This window comes from Ambystoma mexicanum, chromosome 6p, assembly GCF_040938575.1.
Source record: "Ambystoma mexicanum isolate Mex_15411 chromosome 6p, UKY_AmexF1_1, whole genome shotgun sequence".
NCBI classification, from domain to species: Eukaryota; Metazoa; Chordata; class Amphibia; order Caudata; family Ambystomatidae; genus Ambystoma; species Ambystoma mexicanum.
The window spans coordinates 599,107,739-599,128,176 of record NC_090935.1 but is presented as its reverse complement, the minus strand read 5'-3'; the positions used below and the strand labels follow the sequence as shown (position 1 = coordinate 599,128,176).

The following is a 20,438-nucleotide window of genomic DNA, read 5'->3' as shown; positions in this document are numbered from 1 at the left end:
TAAATTTACCTGCCTTTACTCTCCGTCCTCTGCAACTTATTCAGAACTGGACTGCAAGACTTGCCCTTGGCCTCAAGCCCTGGGATTGTATCCCTCCAGCTCTGAAATCTCTCCATTGGCTCCCAGATGATGCAAGGATTAAATTCAAAACCCTCTGTATTGTCCACAAGGCTTTCTGGGGCCTGAGTCCAAAATACCTTTAGCTATTCCTCCGCAAATGCCTCCCCTCTCGAGTTCTTCACTCCTCTACCTCTAACTGCCTCAGGGTCAGTCGTTTTTCAAAGAAACAAGCTAGGGTAGATCTCTGTCTTCGGCTGGGGCCTCCCTCAGGAACAGCCTCCCTGCCACTCTAAAACTTGAGGAGAACCATCTCTGGTCCAGAAGCAGCTCAAGACCTTCCTCTTTTCTTCTGCATTCGCTGCCCCTCACCCTAGCTGATCTGCTCTCTCGTGGCACGTGCACCCTCTGTCCCCTGGTCCCAGGTACGTGCTCGCCCTGCCACCCACCTGTACTGCCTCCTGGCCACCCCTTGCACCGGTGACTGTATCTGTATCTAAACAGTCCCCCACCCACCCCATTTTCTTCTTTTTCTGCACTTATCAGATTGACCCAGTCTGCGGCTGTAAACACAGCACTTGCCACTTGCTGGCTGCACTAGCACTGCTTATTGCCTCCATTACCTATTTATTTTTTATTTATCTGTTCTCCTCTGCTCTGCACTCTCCACTTTCCCCCTTCCATGCACTTTTTACCCTTTCCCCTTTCCCATGCACTTGTGCGTTCTCAATGTCACTGGGACTAGTAAGATCATTTTTGTGTTCTACACTGTTTCCCCTCCCTTGCCTTGTCGCGCTCTGAAACACTTGTGTACAAGCACGTTGCAAATAAAATATCATATCATATTGTCTGTGACAAACTACCAGAGCTATAATTGGGTCCAAATTGGATTACTTTAGTTCTCCTTTATCTGGTTGTACCAAATCCTAAATATCTCAGGTTCAAGTCCTCCAGAATCAACTGGCGTGGACAGCTACTAACTCTTCTCCATTGGATCATGTCACACCACTATTACGTGAGTTTCATTGGATCCAAGTGCAATCCAGAATTACCTATAAAATAGTTTCCATTACTCGCGAAATAGTAATTTAGTTTGTAGGTAATGTCCCTCGCAGACGTCTAACGTCAGATAATCCACTTTTTTTGGCACCCTCCCGAATACAATCTTAAAAGCAAAGGGTGTAGTTTCTTTGCAGTGCATAGTGCCCACGTCTGGAATGGCCTTCCTCTTTTTCTAACAATTCAACCAAACTGTAAACCGAGCAAGAAACAACACCCTCTTTTCTTAAAAATACGTTCTACCTTAGTGTCAGTGCAGTACTTGAATTACCTGCTAGCCTACTGCTCTTTTAGCGCTTGAATGCCTCCGGTCCACAGCACTTTAAAAATTAAAATTAACAATACAGATGAAGCTTATACAATATTTTAATGTCATCTTTTTCGCTATCCAAAGCCCTTCCTATAGTGCTACACAACATGCAACCCACATCTCTGTGGATTTGCTTGAGACTCGCATAACCAAATATGTAATACCTTTGGCAGTCCATTTAAGCCTACGCGTTCTTACGTGATCTTTCAAGGAAGGTTGTTTATGACACGAATCATAATTTTGCCTGATATACCTTTACATCTGAGGTTTTCCCATGTTTCTTAAGGAGACTAAAAAGCGTGATGGGTTAGCTTGCTTATGTTAATATACCAATATTAGCAAGTCATCTGCTTACAAAATTGTTTTTTTTTAAAACTTCATTACCATGTATCACTCCTTTGATTAATTGATCCTTTGATTATGGAACTACCATTTGTTCCATAGCAAAATTAAAATGGAAGATGGACATGGGGCCGGTCTACGTAGTTCCTTGTTTCCAGCTTTAGTCTGCTAAGTATTCTCCATTAGTGGAAACTGCTACCCTTGTATCACCATACAACGCTCTAAATAGTGTTCTACACTTGAGACAAGAACCATGTTTCTCCAGACGATAAACAAATTAGGCCCAATTAACCACATCAGTGGCCTTTACAGCATCAGTATTTGGGGCTGCCAAAGCACTGTCTGTCCATATGTTGTAATAAAGTATGAATAATTGTTCATATGCCATAGGTAAATCTCCCAACTGCCTAATGTTATTACTACTGTAACTTTCCTTTGTGCTCCATAGGCAGTGATAGGTGGTTTGAGTAAACTAGTATTTTTAAATCCAAATTAAGAAGGTATAGTGTTCTTTTCATCTATAATTGCTCAAATCTCTTCTGGTTTATCTTAAATGGTAACTGAGTGCTTTAGATGAATTTTAGATCAAATTCAGATGGTAAACCATCAACCTAAATTGACATTTCATTTCTTAGAGGTAATTGTCACCAATACCTCCTTGTTCTTTATGTCCAAGTCAATCAAGACTGCCTCCTCCCAGCCCAACCGGGGTAGAGCCACAGTTGCAAAAAATCCATCAAATATATATTAGGAAGGACAAGAATCTTCCCTAAGCAGGGAAAGGCTTGATTGATAGATGTAATAGTACCAGTTACAATCATCCTTGAACATTCTAATGTCTTTAGTTTATTCAGCAAAAGACTTGTTGGCATCTAGCCATACTCCCCAAAGTCTCACAGGTATATACTACCACTTTCCTGCATGTTCAGCATAGTTCCTACAGTTCCTATGCTCTTGACGCTTTTAGGTGCACAAGATCCAACTCCAACTAAGTACCTGCAAACTTCAATTAATCCGCCGTAGTTTTTCCTTGCCAGGGACCCAAAATTACATTTCTCCTCCATTTCGTGTTCAGAGCTTAGCTGATTAATGTGCCACTTTTTGATGCTTCATAGGCATCCCATAACATGACTATATTACGACTGAAGCTAACATTTCTGTCAGACAAGTCCCTATTTCTTTCTCGCCAGTATGAAAAATATCTGATTATTTAACAAGGGCACCTCAAATTGCCATATCCCTTTTGGACACCCATTTTCATCATCATCCAGCCCAAAAGAAATAGCTCAATGATCAGAAATTGCAATTTTACCAATTCCAAAACCCCACAACCTCATCTAATAAGTTTTTAGACCGCCAGCAAATTATCCTCGTGTGAGGATATAAGATGGCCAGGAAAATAAACGTAATACTGCCTTGCCTTTGTGACACTCTCTCCGAATGTGCACCAGCTTAGCAATATTTTTAACGGTACAGCCGTATGTGTTTCTACTCACAGCCCTACCCAATGCTGTATTATCCAGTATACTATCCAGCACCATATTGAAACCCTTTGGAGTTGCAGCTTTCTTTAAAGAAAACAGATTATCTAACATTGTTTTGCAAATTCTTGAGAAATATGGGCTACCACACATTTGGCCTCATTACGGCCCAGGCGGCCACGGAATGAACGGTGCGGTAAGGGAAAGACACCGTTCATTCCGGGCCGTCCTATTACGAGGTCTGCAGCGGGTCCCACTAAGGAACGCCTGCTCAGACCAGGCGTGCAGAGCGGGACCCACATCCTCCCCATTCCCATTGAGCCGGTTCCGGGTCCCCCGAAAGGGATTTACCGGGCCCTCAAAGGTCGGAATGGCCTGGTAAATCCCCTTTTGCGGAACCCGAACCTGGTACCCGGTATGGGGGTAGCCATGCCTCTCTTAGCGGCATGGCTACCTCCATATTCGTAATGAGGCCCATTATGTATTTGGAATAGTTAAATCTTTTAAAACCCACCTCTCCTCACTAGCCTTTGCAACGGTTCCTATAGTGCACCATAGGTTTTTGATAAGCATTCACCCCTCACAATTTGCTTAAATTATAGCTAGGCAGTTTGTAAGGAACATGTTTATTTAGGATTTACTCCAGAAGATGTCCTTTGTAAAAATGTTACAGTTGCACACTTCCTTGACAAATAAGGACTTTACTGTATGCCATTTACTCGACTATCAAGCCCCTCAATACAGCAGAAAAGAAATAGTAATGGTCAAGGTACAGTCAATAAAGGTTTGGAAGATTTGCAGCAAATACACACAAAATCAGTGGACACCTCAGACGCATGAGGGACAAATAAGGGATACATGTGAGCCAATAGTAAAAGTAACAGAATGTGCAACGCCCCACCTTCTACAGTTCTAAAGTATCAACGTATGCAAACCTATGTAATGAATTGATCTTTTCGAGAGAATAACCTACCTACGTTGCCCTGCCATAGTCCGATAATGAAAAAGAGTACCTTTGGCACTGTATCACATATTTCCCCCACTCCTTTTTATCACAACTATACATAAACATATTGTCCTCCCAGGTGCTTTTAGGGCTCAGAACATGCCATGCTATTCTAGAGTACCAGCAGGGCTGTGGCAAAAAAGGGTATTTGGCAAAGCCAATCATCGAAGCAACAAAACATCTGGATCTGACATGAGGGGGTGGTGGGGCAATTTGCCTTTGTTTTGACGTATTATTGTGCTTTGCTTCCAGTTGCTTAGCTGAAGGAGGAGTATGTTCCATGCTTGGATTTTTATCACTCCCCCCCACTAGCTGTGGACATTTCCATCCGCCTATTGAGTCAATGCCAATGAACTCCTAAAGTGGGTAATTCCAAGAGGTATTCCCATTGTATACACGTGTTGCAGACAGTACAGAGACCAGCATTCTCCCAACGCTTTCAGGTGTGTGAGTCCGCACAACAGAGTGTGCTGCAGCTGAAGCTGAGCACGTCTCATGCTCCAACCAGGAATGTACATGCTCATGGTCCTGCTCCATTAATGCACGTTTCGACGCAGAAGTGAGAACCTATAATTTGTTAGCAGTGCCAGGTCATATATCTCCACCGCAAGATCCAAAGCCTAGCTCAGTAATGCCCTACCACCCATCTGGACTAGGCCATGACATGTGCATAAAGAAAGGACTAAGAAAAGACAAATAGAAAACAATACCAATAATAACAAAGCAAACATAGTAGCAACACAACAGCCCCCATGCAAATACATAGCTGTATTCTCCTCCCATGACATCTCCTTCGTATCCCTGGTTTTCCTGATGATCATCTCTTTCACTGAACACCAAGCCAGCTTAGCAATGATCACCTGTAGTCAATGGATCTCATTATGTCGCAATCCAAATTCCCCATGTGTCTTTGGCATCTCAATTGGTTTTCCCTGAGGCGAATGCAGAACCTTCCTTACGTTTATCTGGAGGGTCCCGACAGTGTCCCACCTCTCTGCATTTCTGCTATCCTTGAAATATGAAAGGCTCTGGTTCACCAAAATCTATATTTTGTAAACCTTGTCTGACTAGCGTGCACTGCATCTATCTGCCCCCCTGTCACATCCTGATTCACAAAACCTCACTTCAGGGGTCCTCAGTCCCCTACCAGCAATTCCTTTTTCACACGTCTTTCTCATTGGTATCAGCAGCACATCTTAACCTTAGGTTTAAGGCAGCATATGTAGCCATCCCTGGCAATTAAGCACTCCAATGGATACAACTCTAACAAGTCGATGGACTCATTTGTACTTGAAAGTCACCCAATCAAACAGGCACAATCTTTCGTGTTGGGTTAAAGATTGGTCACAGAGTCACCCTCAGTAGCAAAGGTCACTACCTGACTCTGCGGGTGTGTGTGTGGAGGTATTACTTAGATGGCCATGCCCCACTACTGGCTATATAATGATTGGTCCGGAGTGGAATGGGGACGATTCCCTGCCCCCCCTCAATAATAGGATCTAAGGCAGGGGTACACCACAGTGACTCGACTCTTGCTGCTAGTTCTTTAAATCCTTTGTTACGTGTTCCAAATAAACCATCGCAACCAGCTCCTATGAGGATCCATGACTACTGAATAGTGGAATGAGCTACTCAAGATTACCAGTTTATATTTGCAGAGTGGTTGTGTTCCTGTGGTAGCTGCCTCTCGGGAGTGGACCACCATACAATTGGCAGCCCCCCACTGCTTCTTTAGACTCTGCAAGAGCACTATACCATATGTGACATGTGTGCATGAAAGCAACTTCCAAGATGGAGGTCTGGCCTGTTAACGTCTCGGTACCTGGAGCAGGATGTGCGGCGGCAAAAAGATTACAAACACCTCAGTCTTCACAACGCAACCAATCCCAAGTGCAGATCCAATATCAACCACAGGAGGAGGGATCAAGGCTCTAATAAAGCACTGTTAAAATGGTAGTCAATGTGGGTGTTAGGAGTAGTGGATCGATAACATGGAAGGCGATAACAGTACAGAATTGTAATTGTTTATTAATAACACGCTTAATACCCAGAGGTTTCTAAGCGCAGACCCGGGGATCGAACCTGTATTACTGTATGTCGTCTTGCTTCCAAGGAAAGCACGTTGCCCCTGACCTATCATCCCAAAATGACAGAAAGAAGAGGTGGTGCAGAAAGAGCCGAAGGTGCAGGTGGAGGCAGTGTGGAGAGTGCTAAAAGTTGAAGCATGGGGAGGACAGGGAGAAAGCTGAGAGAGCATGAGGAAGTGGAGATGGAGGTGTGGAAAAGGCTGAAGGAGCAGGAAAATGGTGCATGTGCGGAAAGAGCTGAGTCGGTTTAGCAGAGAACAAGCAATAGGGAGCAAAAGGAGGTCAGGCAGAAGAGGACAGAGAATGGAGAAGGGGGAGTTTGAGGAGATGAAGGGAGGCAAGATGGAAGAGGAGAACAACAAGGAAGAAGAAAGTGTGCACAGGTGAAAGGGAGCATAATGCAGAAGAGGTTGGATGATGGGAACATGATGTAAGCTAGGAAAGGGCTGAGACAGTTAAAGACAAAGCATATGTCAGAGGGGTAAAAGAGCAGAAGGGGGGAGAGAGAACTAAGGAGAGTGAGAATGCTTGAAAGAGAGTCAGAGAAAGAAAGGGACCGTATCAGTGGAGGTAGAAAAGAGCAGGATGGCCTATGATCAGGGTTCTGAAACCTGTGGCTCATGATGTGATGGACTGTGACTCCCATGATCCCTCACCAATGAATATTCTTGCTAGGGCTGATGGGAGTTGTAGTCCAAAAAATCTGATGAGCCAAAGGTTTCAGACCTTTATTAGGTTAACAGCTTCTTAGTTGTTGGAGAAGAGTAACTGAGGACCATGCAGAACGGTGTTCTGAAATTCCTTAGATGTATAGAGCCATTACGATACCCAGGCAACGTCCCAATATCAGTTGTCTGAGGGAATTGGGAGAAGGAACAAACTTGTGGCTGGATGGAGGGGAACCTAAATAAAAAATAGTTTAAAGATTGGCGTTGAGACCTCGACACTGATTCCTATGCATGCAAGCATTAGTTCTATGAAGAAAGTGAGACAGGCTTCAATTATAGGTTCAGACCACTGGGTCCATGAAGCACCATGGCTCCTAGCCACATGCCCACAGTCCCACTCATTGGATCATACCTCTGAGACACTGGTTCCTACTGTAGCAGAGCTTCAATTTTCTGCAGGAGTGTTTTCTTTACTTAAAGCCTTCTAGCATTTGCCAGCAAGGAAACCCCATCTGGAACCAGGACGTCATCTAATTAATTCAAAGCGACAAAGAACCTTTCAGTGACGGAGGGAAGAGACCTGGAAAGAGACAACAATAGAAGAGGACCGTGGTTATTTTTATTTTCTTCTCCATTGAAGAGCCAGAAGAAACACCTACCGGTGAACTTGTTGAACTTTTTTTGTTTGTCTTCAATCTCCATTGAGATGAAGCCGAGATATAACCTGGGGATCTTATTGCCAGATGGGAAAGCAGAAAGAGTCCCAAGAAACAGTCAGACTTATTAAGGCCAAGAATCATCATTGCCAAGAAGAGGTAGCCTGGGAAAGACTGTTGCTTTCTATCAAAACCCCAATTAATCCAGGACTTTATGGATGCCCATGGAATTAAGATGGTTAGGGAGATAAATCACTAAGCTAGTTTGGTATCCTTATTGCTGCCCATTGTGAAATACCCTCTACTTATCAAGCCCTTGTGCTCCTGAAGCACCCACATAAACCTTGTCTTGTCATGTTTTCCACCATGTTCTTGACACCGCTTTTTCCACAAATAAGATTTTCTTTTGTGGGAAATTCACAATTTCTTCACATAATGTGCATTGATAAGCTGCAGATACGGTGTGAAATAATAACAACAAGCAGGTGACCTTGCCACATTGGTTTGCTGATGTATGTCTTTAAGTCTTGGAAGTACAAGTTGTTTTTTAGGCTGAGATTACTTTATTCTAATAAGCATTCTGCTTTTTATAGACATCCATTCAAGATGGAAATAACAGCCCACAATCATACTCGTTTTATTTAACATAGGTTACACATAGTTATGGTAGGTACTTATGTAATGCAGTATTGCCAAAGGCATCAAGGCGCTGACTTGAAGGAGTCACAAATTGAAGAAAAACCGAAATGAAGGCAGCAGAAAACAGTTGGTTTTCTGTGGAGCTACTACAGGATTTACCTTTCAGAGAGGTTTTGTTCTCGAGAGTGGGGGGCAAAATGGAAAAGGCTCTGACCCTTTACGTGAACCCCAGATGAGGAGGATAGTAACACAAAGAGGCTTGCTACAGTGAAATCCATTATAGATAAGGCTTCTTGTTTTCCATTTTTATTGATTTTTACATATTACTACAGACCGAAATAACAGTGTTCTGTAATAATTTATTTGCAAAACATATAAAAATGGAAATTCGTGCCTCTTACTTGGCACTCTCAAGTGTCGATCATGCCTTGCAGGACCATCAATGGTTACTGCAAACTTACAAAGTGGAAAGAATAATGAAAGGAATATATTTTCGTTTGCAGTTGTTTAAATGGCTGCAGAGAGGAGCCTCAAGCCAGCGACAATAACAGGAGAAGCCAATATTTCCAAGATGTGCAAGCACCTATCTCTATTACACTTCCAACTAACACCATTCATTGCCAATGCACATTTTCTATTGGAAAACATTTAGAAAATACTGGTTTCAAATGATATTTTACATAGCAAATTATGCATGTGGATTTATGCAGATAAAATGACTACGAAAAATACTTATAGCGAAGGGGATGTCTCAGAATGAAACCGGGGGCCTTAATTACTTGGCTCATAAACTTTAATTTGACCAGTGAGTGAGAGGGTGCTACATCATGGGCTCGAATGACTAGACAAAGAGTCTTGAATAAAATCCCCTAATTGATGGGTAGCCAATAAAGTTTATTAAAAGGACAGCCATATTGGAGTGATCGGGGACACCCAGGGCCATATGGACTGTGGCATTTGACATAACCTGAAAATGAGACAACAGAACATTGGGTAGACTATGAGGTGGTGCATTGCCATAATCCAGGCACGTTGCCACTGAGGTTGAAACAGCGGGTGGTCTCTGATGTTCAGGTAGGTAAGTACGGATCCCACATTACAAGCCAAGCTAGAGGCCCAGGCACATTCCCGGTGGCCTGAACTGAGCTGCCACTCAACATCTTTACCTTAGTCTTTTCTGTCTTAAGCTTCAACCAATCTAAAGCCATCAGTAACCAAAACAACCACACATGTCAAAAATGGTAGCAGGCGCTCCTCTCCAGAAAGAACATGGCATGATAACCTGTTCTGAGATGAGAGTTTACAGCGCACGCTTTTTGCTCACTGTATTTTTCACAGAATGGAAATATCCATTTGCATATCAGTCTTTGTCCCACCCACATGGGCAGTCCAGCACCAAAATGCTCTTTCGGGAGAGGAGCGCCTGCCACCTTTTTTGCCATAACATTTTGGTGCTGGACTGCCCATGTTATGTTAGGTTAGGTTACTTTGCATTTATATAGCGCCTTATATACCATTGGTATGGTCTGAAGGCGCTGGTAAGTTGAACACCCTTGGGAACTGAAGTTCAGATCAGTAGAGAGAGTAGAGAGAGTCAAAGGTGCGTGTGAGCACCGGGTATGTGTGGAGCTGGTGCGGTAATCATGTAATAGCTGCTTCTTAGCGATAGGTGTGGTGGTTGAGAGATCAGCAGTATGTGTTCGTTCTGGCAGGATTTATCCAGACTGAATGTGGCTGCGTTAGGCCTGAGGAGAACGCCTGGCTGGGGGTATGTAGCCAGCAGTGTTTACTTAGAATGATGTGGAGTGTGCGGCAGATGTTGGTATGAGAACAGTTATACCGAATGGTGTCATAGTATCTCTGTGTTCTAGTTGAGTGGTGGTGTAAAGGGGAGAGTAAGCGTGGAGGTGTGATATGATGGGTTATATGCTCTTTCAAACGTTCTCTGCATTCCAAACCATATTATATACGTCACGCAATTCTATGCACTCCAGTCCGTTACATGCACTCCTATCCACTCCATGCACCCCAGTCTGCTCCACACACTCCGGTCCGCTCGACGCACTCATGCACTCCAGTCTGCCCCGCGCGCTCCAGTCCACCCCGCGTGCTCCAGTCGGCCCTGCGTACTCAAGTTTGCCCCACACATGCACTCTTGTCTGTCCCACGCATGCACTCATTGTCTGCCCCAGGCATGCACTCCTCTCTGCCCCATGCTCTACGCATTCAGCAGCTCTACGTACTCATCCATTCTACGCAGTCATCAGTACTGGATGCAATCTGCGCTCGTTCGTTCTACGTACTCATCCGCTCTACGCAACTCATTCGCTCTAGGCACTCGTTCGCTCCAGGCGCTCGTTCACTCCAGGCACTCATCCGCTTTGTGCCCTCACACGTACTATGAATTCACTTGTTTTGCTCACTCACCCGCTCTACGCACTCACCTGCTCTACGCACTCACCCGCTCTACGCACTCACCAGGCACTCACCAGGCACTCGTTCGCTCCAGGCACTCGCTCCAGGCACTCGTTCGCTCCAGGCACTCGTTCACTCCAGGTGCTCATTCTCTCCAGGTGCTCGTTCGCTCCAGGCGCTCGTTCGCTCCAGCCACTCATCCACTTTATGCCCTCACACGTACTATGAATTCACTTGTTTTGCGCACTCACCCCCTCTACGCACTCACCCCCTCTACGCACTCACCCCCTCTACGCACTCACCCCCTCTACGCACTCATCCCCTCTACGCACTCATCCCCTCTACGCACTCATCCCCTCTACGCACTCATCCTTTCTACGCACACATCCCCTCTACGCACGCACGCATCCCCTCTATGCACTCATCCCCTCTATGCACTCATCCCCTCTACGCACTCATCCCCACTACGTACCCCTTTTTCATATGTACTGATTCGCTCATATGCACTCTTCTGTTCTATATATTTGCCGGCCCTACCCACTAGTCTGTTCTATGCAGTCCTCCATTCTGCACATTCTTCCGCTCATCTATCCGTTCCCCGCACTCTGCATGCATTCCGCACTCATCCGTTCTACATGCTTATCTGTTCTACGTGATCACCCGGTCTGTGTAACTCATCCGCTCTAGGCGTTTGTCCGCTTTATCTCCTCGCATGCACTACACCTTCATCTGCTCTACGCATTCACCCACCCTACGTAATCACCTGCTCCCCGCATTCACCCGCTCCCTTAACTGAACAGCTCCCCACGCGCATCCCCTCCCCACGCGCATCCGCTCTCCACACTCATCCGCTCTCCACACTCATCCGCTCTCCACACTCATCCGCTCTCCACACTCATCCGCTCTCCACACTCATCTGCTCTCCACACTCATCCGCTCCCCAAACTCATCCGCTCGCCGTGCTCATCTGCTCGCCACGTTCATTCAAACCCCGCGCTAATCGGCTCCCAGTGCTCATCCGCTCCCAGCACTCATTGTCTCCCCGCACTCATCCGCTCTCCACACTCATCCGCTCTCCACACTCATCCGCTCCCCAAACTCATCCGCTCGCTGCGCTCATCCGCTCGCTGCGTTCATTCGTTCTCCGCACTCATCCACTCCCCGCACTCATCTGCTCCCCGCACTCATCTGCTCATCTGCTCTATGCACTCATCCGCTTTATGCACTCATGCTTTCCACACATTCAACAGCAATATGCACCCATCAGCCTTAAAAAGTAATTTGCTAATACGCAGTAATCTTGTTCTATATACTCATCCGCTCTATACACTCATCCGCTCTATACACTCATCCGCTCTATACACTCTATACACTATATAGCCAGGAAACCATCCTGTTCCTCACCTTCCGGGATGCGTTCAGCCGCTGATGACAAACAGTCCCACAGGATAAAGGTAAATCTTGCCAATGTGCAAGTTACATTAGTTGATTTCAGGGCCATGCTGCCCGAAGTAAAGGCTTTCCGGGCCCAAGCATCAACTTTTTTGTCGTCCCCATCTGGTGGTATTGATGAGTAAGCTGACTGCCTAGTGGAAGTTGCAGCTTGAACTACAAGGCTTTCAGGAGAGGGATGCTTGGACAAAAACTCTGGGTCTGATTAGGCTGGTCTATATTTTGGTACCAGTTTTTTTATTTACTGCTGGAATCGAATCTGGGTTATTCCAATTTGCCATTACCCTTTTTGTAAAGCCTTATGGAATGGTAAAACTGGATCTTTTAAAGGGACCCTCACTCATGATAGTCATGTCATCCTGGTCAAAATCTGGGGAAGCTGCTTTCCATCCCATAAAATCTATGACCCTTCCCATAAGATTTCTATAGCTAGGATCAGCATGATCTGTAGGGTCTGGCCTCTCAAAATCTACTTCAGGAGAAGTGTCCAAGCCACTTGCATTTTGTAGGCAAGCATACAAGTCTGTTATTCTTGACTGTGGGTCCACCAGTTCTTCAGGGACCTCTGGCCCCAAATCTAACTCCAGCTGGAGGGACATCCTCTTCAGAGGAATGTTCCTCATATGTAGAAGACATGGAAGTAAAGAATTCCTGTCTAGATCGAGGGTGAAAAGTCTTTTCAGGCAAGGAAGGTGGTACTTGCCTAGGCATAGAATATGGCGTCGGCTTGGGCCTTGGAATTAGCGAATGCCTCGATAAAGGAAGGAGGCTTCGATGCCGTCGCTATAGTCGATGTCGAGTCAGATTTAGTCTTCTACGCCGATTCTTTTTGCCCCAATTTATGCACCGTAGGTTTAGATCTAGAGTGAGGTGTCAGGGGACTTTCCCGCGACGATTCTCTCATCTCTTTTTCAACCCTTGCGTGTATGTATCTTGATTTTCCTCTGTCACCTTTAGATTGACTAGAGGCATGATCACCACGCGGCAACTTCGAGGAGGTCTTGGCCGCTTTCTCAAATATTTTCATCATCGAAGCCCTGAAGGCCTCCCATTTTCCGGGGGCATCATGTTTCGAAGGGTACGTCACTCTCCTCTCTGAAGAGGACGAGGAAAGAGAAGACCTATGACGTCGCTTTGACTTTTTTGTCGAAGACAGGAAAGATTTCCCCGAGTGACTTTCTGATCTTGATCCTCGACTCATGACAAGATTTTCTAACGGATTCGTCCGAATCCTTTTGTCTTTTCAAAGACTTATACTTTTCCTCCCCCACCGCCAGCTTACCTCTGCGTTCCTTAAGAGCCTAATTTGACAGGGCCGGACAGGACCTGCACTCATCAACCCGATTGGGGAGGGGGGTTGGTAATAGATAAGTTCCTGCCACACGTTAGACATTTTTTTAACCCTGTCTTGGGTGTAGAGGGTGTAGAAGACAGGATTAAAAGGGAAGACATCGTCAAAGTTTTAGATGCGCCATTCGTGACACAAAGCAGTTGCGTCGGAAAAACGGAACTGTGGTAACGGGCGCTGCTCGAGCCCTTTATACAGCGGATGACGTCGACACCCGACCGCAGTCCTCGAGGGACATAGACTCAGCGGTCTCGAACACAGCGCTCCCTGGTGAAATTTTTTTCAGAAGCAGCTGAAGCTGGGATACGATTATCATAAGATGAGGAATACATGGGAGGACACATCCATTCGAAATATGCTTTTCCAAAATGTTAGTATTGATTGTACAGGTATGTCGGTGCATGTGAACCGTGTAAAGATGACTTCCCTAAATGTAGAAAGTATGAGCAACCCTTATGGCAGAGCGGGCTGGGCAGCTACAGGCCCTGCAAACTATTTGTATCACTATTGGAATTAATGAACATCAATGACAGGCAAAGGCCATCTGGTCTAGCAGACAATTCCAATAAACCTGCCTACCGCAATACCATACTCCAGATTTAGTCTTCAGCATTCTCTTGTTATTGAACTTTCTGATTTCTGAAATGCGTAAACTTCATTACACATGATGGGGCAGGCATAAAGTATACAGGGGCACTGTACTGTACAACACCGACTGCACACAGCTCCAAAGTGCAACATTTTCCAGACACGCCTCTCACTAGTGTTCAGAAGTGCACACAAATGATGTATTGCTATACATTCTAAAACTTGGGTATGAAAAACTTCCAGTAACATTAAATGTAGTATTAACAAATAGCTAATGAAATATGTTTACGAAATCCAGTGAAATGTTAATTAGCAAACTCAGCTAATCAATTTTTTTAAACTAATTTTTGCCTGATCTTTTGCTCTCCCCTTGCCCTCCACTTTCCTTCAAACCTATTCTGCAGAGTAAGCACTTACGCAAGGATTGAACTGTTGGGAGGCTCCACCATCCTCTTCACCCATAGATCAGTCCTTAGAGCCTGGGATTCAAGGAGCAAAGGTATGAACGTTAACACATTTGATTCCTGGCCCCGACCCAGGTAGCCAGGCAGCATGCCCAGATGGCCTGACCATCCTTCCAACATCCCTCCCGATTTAAGTCATCCAAATAAAGATGGGCCAGAGTTTGAGCCAGACAGGGCTTGACACAAGTATTTAGATGGGAGCGGATGTTTAACTTTCTATTAGATGTTTCCCCACAACTTGTTGCCAGCATCCCTAGGAAAACCAGCAGTGGCACCACCAGACCACCACCAAGTAGCTTACATATACGCAAAACACTCCCAAACCTCACTCCCATACATATATCCAAATAACTCCCTCCGTTGCCCCAATTTCCAACAGTTCTCCACTCACCTTAACAAAAGGATCTCCCCTTGAAAAGCAATCCTTCTCTGATGTTTGTATTCACGGAACTTGTATTTCAATAGTGGAGGATTTTGCTCTCCACTACCATTTTGGCTCAGTTAAACAAAAACTATAGTTTAGATCACTTTCCAGAATGCTAAATGCGACTCAATACTTCTAATGAGAGGTGGTAACGTGTTCCAATGGGCTGCAGCCATGACTGGGAAACTGGCTCCTCCTGCGCGAATCCTCTGGGTTTTAGGAGTGGAGATTCAGTTGGTGTAGGCCATTCCTGTGGGTCTGACTATGATGGGTTTGGCTATTCTCCAGTAAGGTAAAGGGGGGCCATGTAAGTGCAAGGGTTTACCTCTATAAGGAATCTTGGGCATTTTGATTATTGCAGCTTCATATGTATGGCTACCCGTTTCATTAACAACAGACTAAATCAGTAAGTCTTTATTTTTATTTATTTTATTTATTTAGAGTGATTACACTGTGGAAAATGATTTGATTATAAATTTAGACAAAACCTGTGTTATTCTGGTAACAGGTCGAAAAGTACACACGGTCAAAATGAGCACAGTAATGGGAACCTTGGATTATACAGAGAATTATACATACCCAGGACTTGAAATTAGCAACACAGCTGTCTATAACAGAATTATAGAAATTAAAATTGTGAAAGCATGTCATTGTATGTACTTGGTGCATAGGTTTGACAGACAATATGCGGGTTTCTCCATGGAGGGGATATTGATATTATATAACTAGTCTTTTTGCCCTTAAATACTTTATGGGTTAGAAGCACTTGCCCTGAAGAATTCCACACGGCTGAATAAACTAGAGGGCTTCTTTTGGCGAACTATTTTAGGATTTCTACTGTCCACCCCAATGGAGTACCTGCGTTAAGAATTTGGCCTTATCTCATTGAGAGGATGGGCGTTGTTAGGACAATGCGAGTTGTATATTAAATCCAGAGTTTTTTCCAAAGTGCCCATTACTGGCAAAGATTGGAGCACTATGTAGTACAGAGAAAGTTGTAAGAGGAAACAACTATGAACAGCTAAACTTTGAGATGTACAAGGAGATGAACTGGATACCCGATTCTACTCTTGGTAAAAGTTACGTAGTGTTCAAAGGAGCCTTCAGAAGAAGGTCAGAGAAGTGGGATTGGTGTAATAACTATTTACACCCCTCTAAACTAAAGAACTTTCTGCACATCTCCATTGTAGTACATCAATATAAAATAACTCAGCTAAATTTGCTCCATTGTCTTGATTCTGCAGTTCGATGACTGATTTTGCAATTAAGATCTAATCAGTTATGTTAAAAGCAATGCGAGGAGCACAGCTGCAAATCAATGCTGAGGACATATTTTGTCAAATATGTAAACAGGTTGATAAGCCAGAAACAGCGAGACACGTTTTCACAGAAAGTGCCAAAATGAGTCGTTTTTATATGTGTGTTTTAGGAAAGTTGGTAAATCATTATGATTTGATTAAATCGCTTGAATTTTGGAACACCATTTAAATACTGATTGTTGTGTGCACATCACACTTTATTGCTTATGGAAATGTATAGAAAAGCGTTTAAAACAATGTTAACTAGATGTGGATGAAGTTGAAACAAACCATAATCATTGTAATCCTATAAGAAGGTAGGCAAAACAAGCAAAGCAACCAACAAGCTCCACAAGGTTAGATCATTTCAGAGAAGAATGTTTCGGGCCTCACTACATATGATTTGTTATTATGTTTTTCTTTCTTTGGTTTCTTTCTTTCTTTCTTTCTTTCTTTCTTTCTTTCTTTCTTTCTTTCTTTCTTTCTTTCTTTCTTTCTTTCTTTCTTTCTTTCTTTCTTTTCCGATTGAGTTTTGTGGTTAGATTAAGTGTTCTTAGATGTTCTTAAAAATTGTAATGAATTTTAAAGTTTTCTATGTTTATGTGTATGCATAAATTATAGATTGTGAAAGGTTTTTAAATGAACTAAACACAATAAATAAATACATAAATAAAGTAAGTCTTGCCTAGCGTCTGAGGTTGATTCAATGCTATAAATTGGCATCAGTAGGGTTTTGTTAAGGTTTAGGCCTGAATTTGGCATTTATAAACAAGACCTGAGCTTCTCACGAGCATGCACTCATGTAACTGCATCCTACAAGACAGAAACTGACACTAATGACATCCTTGCATGCCTTCAACGAGGCCCCATTGCTGCAAGAGGACCACACTCTAACACTCCAGTTCCAGAGTTTCTCTTTTGTTCTATGTCTTCAGCTTCACCCCAGTGGACTTTTGATCATTTTGTCATGGGGAAACTGATTTGTCCTATATTTCTCTTTTTTGTCTTTTTTACTTTTTACCATTTGAGTAACTTTTTAACAGTGAACACAGCATCTTACAGTGCAATGCAGTGGGTATACCTTTGGATCACCCTAGTCTTTTACACTTGGGATTTTTGGTTACTTTTATATTTGCCTAAAGACAAGATGGTGGTAGCAGATCCAGCTTTACCATTTGTGCATTCTTTTTAGTGTGCACATTTTCATTTACCAAGTCTAGCTACTAAACATGGCTAGTGCTTTAAAATGCAGTGCCATCAGGCATTTCGCTTGTTCTTTTGGGCCATATTGTTGTTTGTGTAACACGAAGGTTTGGACAATTACCAACTGTGTTCAAGTTGAAGTGAAAGTAACCAAAAAATAGTCTGTTTTCCAAAGCCAGGTAGTCAACCTGTTCTTTGGAATAAAACCACCGTGGTTGAGGGCACAGTTTTTTCTCACAGAGAAAGAAACTACTGTGGGTTTTAACGCCCACAGGGGCAAGGCTGTGTAGGAAGACAGGAAAGGATAGAGTTGAATTCTAAATATCCCTTCCTAGTAGACTCTTCTGTCCCTGTGCTGGGCCGCCTACAAAAACAGGAGATAGGATAAGAAGAGACACTAACTACTTCTAGATGTTATGCACCATTCAGCCTTGCATCAATGTGCCCATCAACCACTCTCTCCCCCTATGTGTTTGCATGGGAAGAGACAAGTACCCAATCTAAAAACAATGTTTTCGTGATGAGGAGAACATACATCCACTGGGTTGTTGAGAAGTTTATTTGCCCAAGGATTGTTTGTCACACCCCGTCCACTGTGATTTTAAATGGACTATCACAAAGTCAGGTTGCAATCACTCTGAAATTGTGTTAGACCAACATCAAAAGACAAACAGTACAACACTCTCCACTTGGCCGTCTTTCTATTAGTATGGCAGGTGGGGGATGATAAAAAAAACTGCTCATGTATAGAAGGTATCAATCATATGTAGCAATTGCTGTCTACCGGTTTCAGCGACTCATGTTTGTTAAGGACGCTTTCTTCAGAACAGTCTTTTTCTATGTATTGACAACAAAGGGGTAAGAGAGCTAAGTTCTATACCTTCGTGTGTAATTTCTAGTCGGGAAAAGTGGATAATCAATACTTTACCACCTCCTCGGTGCGGCAGGGCTGTAACAGACAGGTGATCTGTGTCAAGACAAAAGCATATGAAATACACACGTCACCATTGGTTGTTCACTGCCAGTAGATGGCTTGCAGGATTAGCAGGTTTCTAGTGCTAATGCTGTTCGTAAAAACACTACGCTGAACGTGGTGTGATTTACCTCTTCACTTAGTTGTTACTCCAATGTTGAACATATAGCGGATGTTTCAAACAGGAGTTTCAAAAGGAACCCCCGGTCCCATGGGGGCTTGCTTGTATATTTTGTAACGTGTCAAAATGGCCCGAATCAATATCTCAAGGATGTACTGCTAAGATGTATTTTCTGTTCATTCACGGGTCATACATATAGTCACTAACCTGAAAATAGGTCTTTCCATCTGGCTCGATGTGTCAGAATTGTTTATTTAACTCTACATTTCCTCTACTGTTATCAATGTTTTGGACCACCTTTAATTGACCTTGAAATACTGTTCCAGAATGTGTGTCATTCTTCATTTGCTTGCTTTCATTCTGCTTTAGTTGTACGATTGTGCCATTTAGATAAATGTGTTCAACATTTAGCAAATAATGGTTACGTTATTTCATAAACCACAATGTTTGTGTAATATGGCTGATTTGCATTTTCACTGTTATAAACTTCAATTGCTAGGCAATTAAGCACTACATAAAGCTAAAGAAAATGCAAAGTGCAAACATCTTTAGACATCAGATTTAACGTTTCTATATTTTCAAACGTATGAACTGATGTGTGTGTTCTCTACTTGCAGGTCTATCCGAGCAACAAAGCCATCAGAACACACGGTGATACTCGCTGTTGTTCCACATCTGTAAGTGGATTTTAAACTACGAAAGCAATAAACCTCTTCTGAGATTCACTGAATATCTTCTGTCATATAGGTGAAACAAAGGTATAGGCAAATTACGGTAGCTCTAGGAATATGTATATTGCCATATAGTTGTGGGTACTAGACATATAGTTATCTTCCAGTGATTCAGGATGCCTTTTAAGTTTTGGCTTGTAGTGGGAAGCCACAGCCACTAGAGGGCAACAATTGCAATAGTGGAGCTAAAGAATTCATGATCATCCTGAAGTCATTTTTTAATTTGCTTCATCGTGTTCTTCCACTCACCCACTGGAGAGAAGAAGAGCACATCAAAGCGTGCAAACAGGGCAGTGTAAACATTCCGCATGTGTCCTACTCGCATTCCTCCTCTGATGCAGGGTGAGTGCCACATGCAGCAGCTTGTAGGCCCACTGTCTTCAGGTGCACATGATGGAACTGTGTACCGTGTTTGTTCTGGCCCATAACTATTGAGCATGTCCACTTGACAAATTGGGAGCCTGAGGCCCATTTAAAAGGGTGGGGGCACCCAGTGTTTCCATACGTGCGACACATGGGTGTCTAATATCGGTGTAAGGATGAACAAACATACAGCTTGTGGCTATGAAGAGCAGCTATACATGGGTTGCCAGTGTGGAGGTCTACAGTAAACGTGTGCAGAGAAGGTTTGGCAGTTGCGGGTTACTTGCTTCTCAGGGAATCAGTTTCCATTTCTTCCCAACACCCAATGCTACTGTTCCATCACCCTTTTCTCCAGTCTTTCTTCCTCTTTGTTTCCTTTCTTGATCCTTCCTTCCTGTCTTTCCTCCCTTATGCTGAGCTCACTAGTGATTCCCGGCGCACACTCACTTCCTATTTTCCTGGCTCCCCTTTCCCTTTTCCCCTTTCATTATCCTCACCCCTTCCAAGGTGCTTTATTCCCCTTGTTCCTTTTCATTATCCTCACCCCTTCCACAGTGCTGTATTCCCCCTGTTCCCTGTCATTATCCTCACCCGTTCCATGGTGCTTTGTTCCATCATGCCTCCTTGAATTATTCTTCCTTCTTTGGTCCTCACTTTGCTACTGTTTCCTTCCCCACTACTCTCCTACCCTATACTACTGGTTGCTCTCACTGGGAGCCCCAGTGACCTATAGGGCCTCCAGGTCTATGAAAC

General features: G+C 43.8%; 1 protein-coding gene across 2 annotated transcripts in view; it reads left to right on the top strand.

Annotated features, from left to right (window-relative positions):
• PDE8B (phosphodiesterase 8B) overlaps positions 1-20,438 on the top strand; it is a 1,197,077-nt gene that overhangs the window by 517,644 nt on the left and 658,995 nt on the right. For both annotated transcript variants that reach the window (XM_069627430.1, XM_069627431.1), the window contains one exon: positions 19,209-19,268. In XM_069627430.1, coding sequence (XP_069483531.1) covers positions 19,209-19,268 — 60 coding nt within the window. The remainder of the gene's footprint in view (positions 1-19,208; positions 19,269-20,438) is intronic.